This window comes from Pelobates fuscus, chromosome 11, assembly GCF_036172605.1.
Source record: "Pelobates fuscus isolate aPelFus1 chromosome 11, aPelFus1.pri, whole genome shotgun sequence".
Taxonomy (NCBI): Eukaryota; Metazoa; Chordata; class Amphibia; order Anura; family Pelobatidae; genus Pelobates; species Pelobates fuscus.
In genome coordinates, this window is record NC_086327.1 from 87,635,339 (window position 1) to 87,647,808 (window position 12,470).

Below are 12,470 nucleotides of genomic sequence, written 5' to 3' on the forward strand. Positions count from 1 at the left end.
TGATCGAACTTAAATTGAACTCATTGCATCAAATCAGTTTCAACAGGTGACTCTGCAGCCATCTTGCCTTTAACAGATAAACCAATTTTTTTCCCCAGAGATCCCTATTTCACACAACACTGAGTGAGCCAGATGCACAGTTAGTGCAATTCAAGCTTTTCGGAATAAAACTTAAAAATACATAGATAGATACTTATGTGTTTTACACCCCACTTCCTATAGAATGTAAGCTCGATTGAGCATGGTCCTCTTCAACCTATTGTTCCCGTAAGTTTATTCGTAATTGTCCTATTTATATTTAAATTCCCCTCTCATTATATTGTAAAGTGCCATGGAATCTGTTGGCGCTATATAAATGGCAATAATAATAAAATAATAATAACAATATATAGCTATATTATCAGTAGCTAAACAGGGCCTCCCATTAATTTCTCAGAGATGAATGAGCGTAGAAGAGGATGATTGAAATTTAGCAGGACTTGCATCATGTTATGTAAACATAAAACCAATGGAAAGTAAGAGTGTCTGTGAAGGTTACATTCATGGACAATTTCCTTAAGAAATGGTCATGCAGTGAACACAAATAAATTATCCTTCTATTGCTAGGGAACACAATGCAGTTAATTGTTTAACAGAATACACAATTCTTCCACCAGTCTTAAAAAATACAGTCTAACATATATTTAAACAAATAAAACACACCAGGAGCAACTTTTTCCCCTTCCCTTCTCTGTTCCAAAATGAACTGGAGAGACAGACCCAGATGTCTGGACTTTCTTAATGTTGGCTGGCAGGAAGGTACCCTTAGTCAAAAACAATTGTATTTGTCAGACGTGTAACATGTTAAGAAAACACTTTCAGCAACCATCTACATTTTGAATGGTTTACAGAAAAAAAAATGCATTATTATTTATTACAAACTCTTAAATAAATAAAAAAAATATGTCTTTAATGGCACCTTGCAAATAATTGTGCTTGTTAATATTAAATATTTCAAACGTTTGCACTGTTAGCCATTGTTTGTTTAGTAGTATAATTAATTGTCATATATTCCCACAACACTAAACACATTTTTATTTGATGTAGTCACTTTTGCCAAAGTTAAAAAAGATTCGCTGGTAAATTCAAGATGAAATCAAAGCGAATTAATTAAATTTAAAGGTCAAAATAGCCAAACTGTAAAATTGAATATACTTTGTGTTTTGCTACTCTGATCTTCAATTTAAAATTCACATTGAATATACTTTGTGTTTTGCTACTCTGATCTTCAATTTAAAATTCACATTGAATTCTCACTTATAATGTAACCCTGGCAGGATATTGATGCCAAGAAATGCACACATACCTCTGCAAATTAGCAGCATACCTTTCCAAGATCACATGCAGACATGTGTGTCATGGTCTTGAGCAGGTCAGATAAGAGACTTTGGCCAGAGTTAAAATTAGGTTCTTTATTGGTTAGTTTGGACATAGTAAAGTAACAGGAAATCCTATAAATGAGATTATAGGGAGAAGGAAAAATAGGAGAACCTATAAGCGAAATTATTGGTAATGGAAAGAAGGGGAACCTATAAACGGAATTATAGGCAAAGGTAGAAAGAACCTATAAACAAAATTATAGGTAAAATAATAGAAATAGAGGTTTAGGCTAATGCCCCAGACAGGATTATAAACAGGATATAATTAGTTAGTAGCAAACACATGTAGTTTAAAGTATAGAGTATATAGAAAAACAAGTAAAATAGAACATTAAGGTTTCCGAATTACAAATAAAATAGCAGTTTAGTGAATCAGCCCCCTGTTGGAAGGAGCACTGATAAAAACAGGTAAATAACACCTTGCAATATTAGTTAGCAGTGAAGTCCAGGTTGGTGTTATGCAGGTTGGTATAGAGCAGGTTGGTTGTGTAGTTCAGGGATGTATAAATCAGGTTAGTAGCGTAGTTCAGGTTGGAATAGAGCAGGCTGATAATAAGGCTGGATTTGTAGAGTTGTTCAGGTTTGAATAAAGTAGACTGGTAACAAAAGGATGATAACTTAGATCAGGTTGGTTTTCAATAAGAAGGTAGCAAAGAAGGTAAGTTCTCCTGTATGATTACAGGAGCCAGGAACAGCAGTCTTTCTGGTTGACTATCAACTTCATTGCAAAGGCCCTGTATTGAGCAGGGTGTAGCCTTATGTAGGATTCGTAATTAGTCCAGGTGAAGATGATGAAGGTAAGTTCAGTTCTAGTGGTTAGGGAGGCCACTAGTGGTGGGAAACTAGAACTTGTTATTAAAGAAGCAGAAATAAAAGAAACATAACCCTTGGTTGTCAGGATAGGTTCCTGACAATATGCCTAATTCAGGGTCAATCTCTGACCCCCTATGTGTTGATGATGAACAGCTCCCAGAATCTTCCAATGCAATGGATATCAGAGAATTATGGAAGTTGTAGGTCAGAAACATCTGAGTGGAGGCAGCGATGTCTGGACTAGATAGTGTGCCAGTTTTCTGGATGCAAAATGGCAAGTTTTTGGTATAAACCCTATATACTTGGCTCATGGGTTTGGTGTCACTATTGATACAATGGCATTAAGGCTATGCAGCACAACCTAGCTGTACATGAATGTGAAAAAAGTCTGCTCTCTGTTGCTGATAGGACAAAATATGTAATGAATAAATAAAAATATAACTGTATTGGATCTGTGAGACCCCAAAGGTATCCTTGAGAAAACCAAGCTCTCTGATTCATACTCACTGCAGATAAGGATTGTTAAAAACACAAAGATATGGGGTCTATCTAACTGAGATTAACAAGGGCCCTGGCAAATAGAATGCCTTCCATCCATTCTGTGCACAGGCATACAGAGAAAACTAAATACTGAATATAGACCTGGTTATCCTCATGAGCAGTGTGTCCAGTTTCTCTAACCTTAACACTGGTCCTAAGTAGGGCCAACTGGGCAGGAGGAAGGAGGGTCCTGGGGTGTGTGTCACAGTCTAACGATTAAGTAACTACTAAATAATATAGTTAGCAATAAAATAAATAAATATAAGAAAATATAGAATTTAACTCAACTCAATAACCCCTCTGTTTCTGTGCGTCAAACTTGTCTGGTTACAATTACATATTTGTTAGTCCACCCATAGTAAAGCGCTACGGAATTTGTTGGCGCTATATAAATATAATAATGATATAGCCATTCCTCAAGGGACCTTAGATATTAAAGTAAATCTGGCGTAACAGGCTTACGTTACATCCCACAGATGCTTAATTTGGAGGCCAAAGGCAATGCCAGTGAAGGTGCTTTCGGTGGTGGACAGGGGTCATCATGGGCATTTTGACTGGTCTGCCCCTACACAGTCCCATACTCAGCAAACTGTGATGCACTGTGTGTTCTGACATCTTTCTATCATGGCAAGTATTATGTTTTCAAGAAATTTGAGCAGAAGTAGCTCTTCTATGTCATCAGATCAGATGGGTTAGCCTTCACTCCCAATCTGTCTCAATGAGACTTGGGTACCCATGATCCTGACGCCAGTTTACCGGTTGTCTTTCCTTGTACCACTTTTGGTAGGTACTAACCACTCCATACCGGCAACATTCCACAAGACTATTTTGAGAGGCTCTGACCCAGTCGTCTACCTATCACCATTTGGCACTTGTCAAAGTCACTCAGATCTTTTCACTTGCCAATTTTTCCTGCTACCTCATTTTTATCACACCCCTGGACAGGTGCCATTGTAACATTATAATCAATGTTATTCACTTCACCTGTCAGTGGTTTGAATGTTGTGGCTGATCAGTGCATATAATGTATATACACAAACTATAGAAGTATTTATTTTCAATAAAGAAACCTGACAAATAAAACAAAAAATATGTAGTTTTTAACTAGTTTGGTGTTTTTGTTTTTTTTGGTTTTAGATTACTGCCCCTCACATCCCCTTTCATGAATTGTAAGAGTTAAACATCAGCTGCATATCTCTTGTCTGAAGCCATTTTGAGCCCTCCCCTTTTAACCCCGCCCAGACTTTCTGTAGCTGTCCAATTGCAGACTTCCTAATGCAGCTCAATGAGAAAGCTTTGCAGGTGCTCCCCTGAGCCAAACAAACCAAGAAGTAACAGGAACTGTTACCTTATTGAAGCCAGACGGTGTAACCAGGTTCATTTATAAAAGTGCTAATTTCTATTAAAATCTGCACTTTTTGTAAAATATAAAAAAAAGAAGACACACTATTGACACATAAGTGCTTTATGGGTCTAGAGTGTCGCTTTAACCCCTAAAGCACTTCTGCAAGCTGAATTGCTATAGACTAATGGACTGCCCTTTTACTATATAACAAAATCGTCAGCAAAATGTATTGCAAAATTATAAATGGCATGTTGACAATCTCTCCCAACATAACTATTCATGACTAGTCATTTTAAAATCATTACAATGCTTTTGGAATTAGGTGACATTTGTTTTCCCTAAATGGGAATCATCACCTTACGGTTCTACTGGTATTCTTCCACCCCGCAAAAATGCTATTGTGGCATTTAGTGAGGTGGAGTATGCAGCAGAGGTAAGGATAAAACACTCTTCTCTCTGCTGCCATCCGAGTGAGCAGCTCATCAGGACTTTAATTGATATTTGGTAGAGCAAGCCTTCTTTCCCATGATGATCTGCATGTACCAAATGGTCAGAGGTTGCGCGTAGGTAATCATGAGCATGCACCATTAACTCCAAAATATATGGTTCTATTTAAAACCACAATATTTTTTCATACAAATTTCACATTTGGATAGTGCCCATACCATAATGCACTGCACTATATCTGTCCTTTTTATGTGTTACAAATGTGTAATTGTGTGGGCTTATTCAATAAAGTAACTGTGGGTTTTGGCAAGTTAACAATCTCCTTGTAAAACTAAGGGCCAACGGCTCAGTTGGGCAATATCTATCTATGTATTGAGAATTTTTTTCTTTTTAGTCAGCTGTCTCACTCTGAATTTTTAAAGTCAGTAAAGTCACCTTAGTGCTCTGTTTAGTGAATATACACTTGTAAAGTGCTTGGCAAACATATGGAACAATTTGGGACATAAATAATCAATTACTGTTCAGATCTTTAATTGTTTGCACAGATGACAGGTGAGACGTATAGATCACAGATAACATAATTCTCCCTTTTCCAATCCTTTTATCATCAAACAATTGAACGATGTTATATTGTACCAATAGAGTAATGCATGTTGCTTCCTGTATTTGTGGGTAGGCATATCCCTGAAACTGTGAAAGTATATTAAACAAACACACATATTGGTAATTTATTCTCAAACAGACGATCTTTTTTTTATCTTTTTATTTGCACATCATTTGCTTGTGTGTGCTTAAATGAAGCGTATTAATGCAGAGTACACATGACCCAGGGGCTTTCTTCAATGTAACCATTAAAAAGGTGTACATCTAATTTGTATCATTATAGTAGCTTTCTTCTAATTGACAATCACATTTATGGTTTATTTCTGGCAGTCATGTAAACTAAAGTCAACACAATTAATGCATTCAGAATGGTTTTAAAAATAAATTCAGAGAGCGTTTATAATATTTATATATATATTGACATGTGAGTAAAATAAAACACTATATATTTAATTAGTACTTAAATTCAAACTATATATTTTTGCACAGATATTTAATTATGTGTGACAACAATGTATTTGTTTTTTTGCCCTTTGTTATTGCATGAGTTAAAATATATTTAGTTACTTAAAATTATAAAAGGGATGCATTTTGCTCATCGCATAAATTAAACATACATTTATACATATTAGTTCAGAATGCATAGACACTTTGTATTGTGTATTTATGCACTTTATATAATCACTGCGAAATAAGCCGGCGCTATATAAATACCAATAATAATAATAATAATAATAATAATTGTAGGTTATATATTTAAATGTTTATGTTCTATATGTTTTCGTCGTATTTTTGTGATAATGGGAGTAATATTATTTGACGTGTGTAAACAACTCACAAATGTATTCTTACATTTTCAATAAAACGTATGTCTTTTTTGTATGTTTTACAATCCAAGAAATTCCATCTGTTTTTTTATTTTTTTTTTATTCTTTTTTTTATAACTCGATTTGTTCTGAAATGTTCTGTAATTGAATTTTGCTGTTTACACTATTTTGCGAGGAGGTGAAAATACTTTAAAGAAAGAGGAGCGAATAAAGAAAACATTTGGCTTTTTTTTTTCTTTTGTTTTCTTTTTTTTTTTTTCTTAGCTACCACTGCTCTTTAAAGAGCTAGTTTATTAGGTGAGATTTCTAATATTTAAAAAAAAAAAAAAAAAAAAAAACCTTTAAAAAACATTGCTTTGCAGGCTGACAGTTTTACTTTAGCCCTTTAAAGAAATTTCTGAGCAGTTTGCGAAAGAATGTAAAATATATCAACAGTTTGAAAACTTGGATTGTGGGTGAGGAGGAAGAAAAAAAAAAACTTTCCTTTCCTCCTTTTGATTTGCAGCATGTTGTAGTCTCTGATACAGACATAGTGTAGGGAGGGCCTCTGGAGAGATGAGATTAGGGGAGTGTCTGAAGCTAGGATCTCAGACCATTGAGAGACTCGGATAATCTGCAAAAGAAGCCCCACCTCAGGAAAGATACATGATGATGCAAAAGCAAGGATAGTTCAGGGCTATCTTCTTCAGGCCCTGCATTGTACATTCACACACACACATACACACACATACACACACACTCAGACACTGTGCTTTGTGTGTCACTTATGCAAGAAGGATGGTGTATGCCACAAACTCATCTGATACTGGGATAGCAGACTGGAAGGCTCTAAATACAAGCCAGGTCTCTGAACTGGTGCACCTTACACAAAGGAAAAAGGTTAGATATGTTTTATGTCTGTTTTGTCACTTTTCCACATTTTGTCCCATTTTCTGTGCATGTTCTGTTTGCTGCTTAAACTTGACAAAAGTTGCAGCTGTTCTTTAAAAAAAAAAAGTGTGACAAGGACCTACTTTGATTTTTATAAATGTTATGCAAAAAATCCTCATTGCTCTTGTTTGTTTTAAAAAAATATATATTGTTATTTTTTTATTTAGTTTTATTTTGTTTTTGCGAGACTCCTTTAAAAAAAAAATGAAGTTGTGTTGAATTACTAGAGGTGAATTACAGCGTGCAGGAGCGAAAGTAAATTAACACGCAGGTTTTTGCTTGTATGCCTGAATATAAGGCATATATGTGAGTAGCTAGCGCCCCCCAGTGGGCACAGAGAATCAGAATGTGCAATACACTTAAGTAATATACTATGAAATATTGTCAGTACATTCACTAAATAACAAACTCCACTTACACTATAATAGAAATAGTGTATTTCTAATAAAAGCACAAAAAGGCATTTTAACCGTAATGTGTATATAAATAACATTGTTCTTACCATAATGCTCCAGTTAAGGGGGTTAAGTACATTGTGTATAGTTCCATATAAATTTAGACCTAATCACCTTACAACAAGTCAGGTAAATTATATACAAGTTCTGGATTAGAAACATATTTATTTATATTTTATCAACTGCAACCTTGGAATTCTTAGATGCAATTAATAGCAGTCGACTTATAAAATGTGAGAACATTTGTCAGAAATGGCTTTTTTTTTTTTTTTTAACAAAAAACAAAACAAAAAAACAATTGCCATAAAAAAGGGCTACAATATTTACACCAAAACAATTACATTTATTTTGTTAAAAAATAAAATAGCATTATAGTAAAATATATATTATACCAATCATTTTGTTTTTGTTTTTTTCATGTAAAATTGCAGTTGTTCTAGTATAATGAGAATGTTAAATATCAAATGGAGGATTTTGAAGGAGAGATTATAATTTAACTTAAATTTCTTATGTCGATAAGGTTTATTGTCAATACAATGTTCTTGTTTATATATTATAACTCTAGGCAAAGAAGGATTTAACAGCTTTACTAGATATGCATATATTAGTAGGTTAAATATTTAATTATTGTGAAAGCATATTTATCATCATGTAATTGTTTTAAAGTCTATAATAATCCAAGGAAAGAAAGCCTACAATAATTTAAAGTGCAAATCCTTCATAAATATCCAAAGGGCCAAGTTTAAAATTCAGAATTATGTAAACGTTGCACAATTTCAACTGTTTTTTTGTTTTTTTTTTTATGATTGATAACGTTATAACTTGTATTTAGACCTTAGTTACAAAGCCTTTTAAATTAGAAAACATGGAAATTTAACTTGAATATGAATTGCTCTTTAAAATAGAAAGAATAATAAAATAATTTAAAAAATCGTGTTAATCTCTATAAATTCAGTGCATTTCAATATATGATTCAAAATGATTAGCATTATTATAAAAAGAACATTAAAATGATTAAATTTAGCTAATTGTTGGGTCAGTATAACTATAAACAGCACATTCTGTAAATAATTATCTGTTAATTAATCAAACAATACATATGCATATTCATAAACATACAGTGTTCATAATCGATCATTTCAAAAAGGTAAAAATATATACGTTTTCAAATATTAATAATGGTAATTTTTATAGATGGTTCAATCACTTCTACAAACACATTCGAAAATACATTTTGTTTTTAATTTACTACTCACGTAGAACCAGCTTCACAAGAATTTTGAAAATGCTAAAATGAAAAATAGGTCTTATTTGTTTTGGCTGCTAAATGAGATATCTCTATAAGGTAGAAAGGCCTTGCAGTATTTTTTGACAAATGCTCATAGCTGGGTTCATTTAAAACAAAGCATCAAGTTACAATATGTGATTGTGTTTGGTATCTGTAATTTAAAATGTTAACATGTTAAAGTAATAGCCTTTTTTATGCTGGAGCATTTGTGTTGAAAATAAATGACTATTTTGTATATTAATAGTATTCCTAGATTTGTTTTTGTTTTATTATTCTTATGTAGTTGCTTTCAGAATTTATTTCCCAAGAGAAGATTAATAAAAAAAAAAAAATATATATATATATATATATATATATATATATATAATTATTTAACATGCTAAATGGTATGTAAAGTAAGGAATAGAATGCAGTGTGTTTTGTGGCTCTTGGAATGTTATTGAAAGTTTACTAACCCTTTGCATTCCATACACTTGTGGGGAACATTAATTCTGCATCACTTTGTTAGTGATGCAATACAGGCTTTTAAAAATGTGTTTTAAAATGTACACTGAGAATTCATATTAAAAAATGTTTAAACTGCTAAGCTTATGTACGAATCAACATGTTCAGGCAAACAAAGGATTTTTTATTCCGATGATTGAGTGTTTCTAAGACTATATAACATTACTAGAATTTCATATGATGTAGTCATTATCTCCCTAAACAGATGATTAATGCTCAGCAAAACTCTAATGTACATATGGATCATTTTCCGTGCTAAATTATGATTTACACAGCAAACAATATGAACTATTTTCATTGGTGAAAAATACATCTATTGCATTCTGGATTTAATATTATTTTATTTCTAATTGAATTTATCAAATCTCATAAGCTGGTAATGTTTATATACTGTAGAGAACTCTCTCTCTTTATATATATATATTTTTTAGAGAATGGAAGGGTCACAATAGCTTAGGGATACTAAACTGTATTAGTGTAGAGTTCTGTTTCTAAAACTCAAGGGTAATACAAAAAACTATAAAATCACTTTTTGGTACACAGTATTTTGATTCTCGTGGTGTAATAGTTAACTATTTTTGCTTTATGCTGTTAATTTGGCCTTAAACTATGACACATGACAGTATGGTGCACCATATAAACTTGTGTGATATGTTCCAGCATCACAGAGGTTAATTATACCACACATAACTTTTAGTAGGGATGTGCAGTAGTGGAACTTTATGGCATCTGTTCCCCAACACACTAGCTGTTCTTGTTATAAATTCACACCTGAGTAAGATATAATGTAGCATTTTCAAGTATTAGTTTGACAAGCCAATGATATATATAGCCCTTGGTGCTATTGGGCAGTTAATTAACCCTTCCAATTGACTGGTATTTTCCAGTGTTCTAAGATGTTACATTTGCCATTTTTAAAGAATAAGATGGATAGGTGTGCAAGGTACTAATTATGTCTCTCCATGATTTCAGCATTTCAGCAAAAAAATATATATATAACATAAAACCAACATAAGAAGGAAATATGGGCTCATGTTTACAAAGAAAAAAAAATGTCTTACAATATCTTCATCAATATAAAATATACCCGATTTGGAAAATATAAAAAAAAAATGTGTGCGATATTTGAGCATTTCGGTATTTTGCGATTAATAATATGATTATTTGTTACTATATGAACCAAACCAGAAATATGTAAGAAAACATTTATGTTTCTGCTAGAGAGGCTTGTTTTTTTTTTTTTTGTTTTTTTTTTTAAATACAATTCTTTGATGATAGTATCAATCTAGATTGGTAACAGAAAAAAAATCACAATTTGTGTTTCGGCAGAGGGAGCAAAATATGCCTTAGTTGATTAATATGGTTAAGTTATAAATCAACCTATAAACATGAAAAACCACGAGGGACTATGGGGAAAATCAATCATTTTTTTTTATGGAAATATTTTTGTTAAAAAAAATAATGACATCTTTTAACAAAAGTAATTTTCAAGTCCAGGGATTTTGTTGGTTCTAGACTTAAATTTCATTGGGGAAAAAAAAAAAAACTCCATAGTTTTCCTTTTTACTTTAATTTGCATGATCACATTTTAGATGGGTGTGATATGGTTGGGAAATTTACAAACAACTGGATTTTATGATGGGTAAAAATGTGGCATTGCTAGGAGATTTGCAAGTTTCATCCGATTCAAGTTCATTTGCCACAGTTATTAGCCACTGAGAAACCACTGTAAAACCATGAGATCCCTTTGAAACATATACCCACCACTTACATTTCACCTATTATATTGTTTTTGAAGAGTCTGCGACTGCCATTATGTATATATTTTTTTTTCCTTCTCTGGTGCTCCGTTCAATGCAGTCAGAATACTCATTAAGTACTCGATTAAAAATAGTGCAATTTTCTAAATAAATCTGTTGATTCTGATTGGGTGTTTGACTTAATTAAGTCTGCCTCTTTGATGGTGAAATGGTTAAGGAACAGGTACACTCTTTACTATCCAGTCCCTTGTTACAGCAAGGGATCCATTGCTGTTATAAGAATATTTCTTTTATGTTAACACCACAGCTGGAGAGTTGCCCAAAGTCTTACATTGCCAAAATTCCTTCCGACTAAACATCTCTCTGACTTGTATACCCAACCATTAAAAATTTCAACACTCAATTTTAAGCTATACATATTGCTTTAACCCTTTTATAAAAGAACACACAATTCAAACGGATCTCTGCAAAATTCTTGCACCAAATAGGTGGTTGCATTTATACTGCATGCAATGTTGCTAATATAGTCGAACGTGATGACGATTCGTAACACCTTTTCTGTGATTCCATTTTCAGTGCTAATAAACGTAATTTAATTTTGGTTAAAGGTTCAACCCAGTGATATTTTACAGATAAAATACACGTATTAATTGTTTATCGGCTTTACATAATCCGCCGTATAAAATAACCAGCCTATAAAATGTTTGGGGCATTTAATAATTCCCTTATTAATATATATGTACTATCTTTTATTATAGCTCTTCTATAAAGTTATTAAAGACATTGAGCCTGGAGAAGAATTATTGGTTTATATGAAGGAGGGACATTTTTCCCATGAAAACATGCCTCCTAATCTTGATGGTAAGTCATCTGTGTTTGATGTATACACTGATATCTGTAGTGTTATTGTTAGAATTTATATAGCGCCACCATATTCTGCAGCGCTGTACAATTATAGAAAGGGGATATTTAGAAGCACCTGTTCAAATGAGCTCACAATCTATGAAATCAGTGAAATGTTCTAAATGATCATGATAAAATATAATAATATATTTAAATTTGTTTTATTGGTTTATTCGCATAAGACGCAAAACACAAACAAATCTCTTTTAGTTATTCACTGTATATTGATTATAGATAAAAAAAAAAACAAGTGGCAGAAAATGTTTAAACATTTAGAGTGGGGTGTATTAACTAGCCTGTTAAAATGTAGAGAATTAACACGCTGAGTTATTCAATAAACTGGCAGCTATGGAAATTGTCAAGGGCATTGCAAATGTTGAGCCAAATTACCAAAATTGAATAATGGAGCTATATTTATGGCTCTGTTGCTTCTTTGCTAACTGTGTGCAATTATTGTCAGTTCTTTAAACTTCCTGAATTGGTAAATAAAACCATTCACTTATTGATTTTCTAGTGTCTCCTATAACAAAAAAATGACAAGTTATAATAATTATGTATTGAGCTGTTATTATTTATTTACACTGGCATTTCATATGACGAGTCTTGCATTAATATTGTGCCATTTATTTGAGAAAAA

The 12,470-nt window shown here is 32.6% G+C and overlaps 1 protein-coding gene across 4 annotated transcripts in view; it reads left to right on the forward strand.

The window, feature by feature from the left end:
• PRDM16 (PR/SET domain 16) overlaps positions 1-12,470 on the forward strand; it is a 532,436-nt gene that overhangs the window by 459,594 nt on the left and 60,372 nt on the right. For 3 of the 4 annotated variants that reach the window (XM_063436810.1, XM_063436811.1, XM_063436812.1), the window contains exon 5: positions 11,689-11,791. In XM_063436810.1, coding sequence (XP_063292880.1) covers positions 11,689-11,791 — 103 coding nt within the window. Of the gene's footprint in view, positions 1-6,634; positions 6,873-11,688; positions 11,792-12,470 lie in introns of those variants that run through there. The other variant, XM_063436813.1, reaches the window with a different exon arrangement.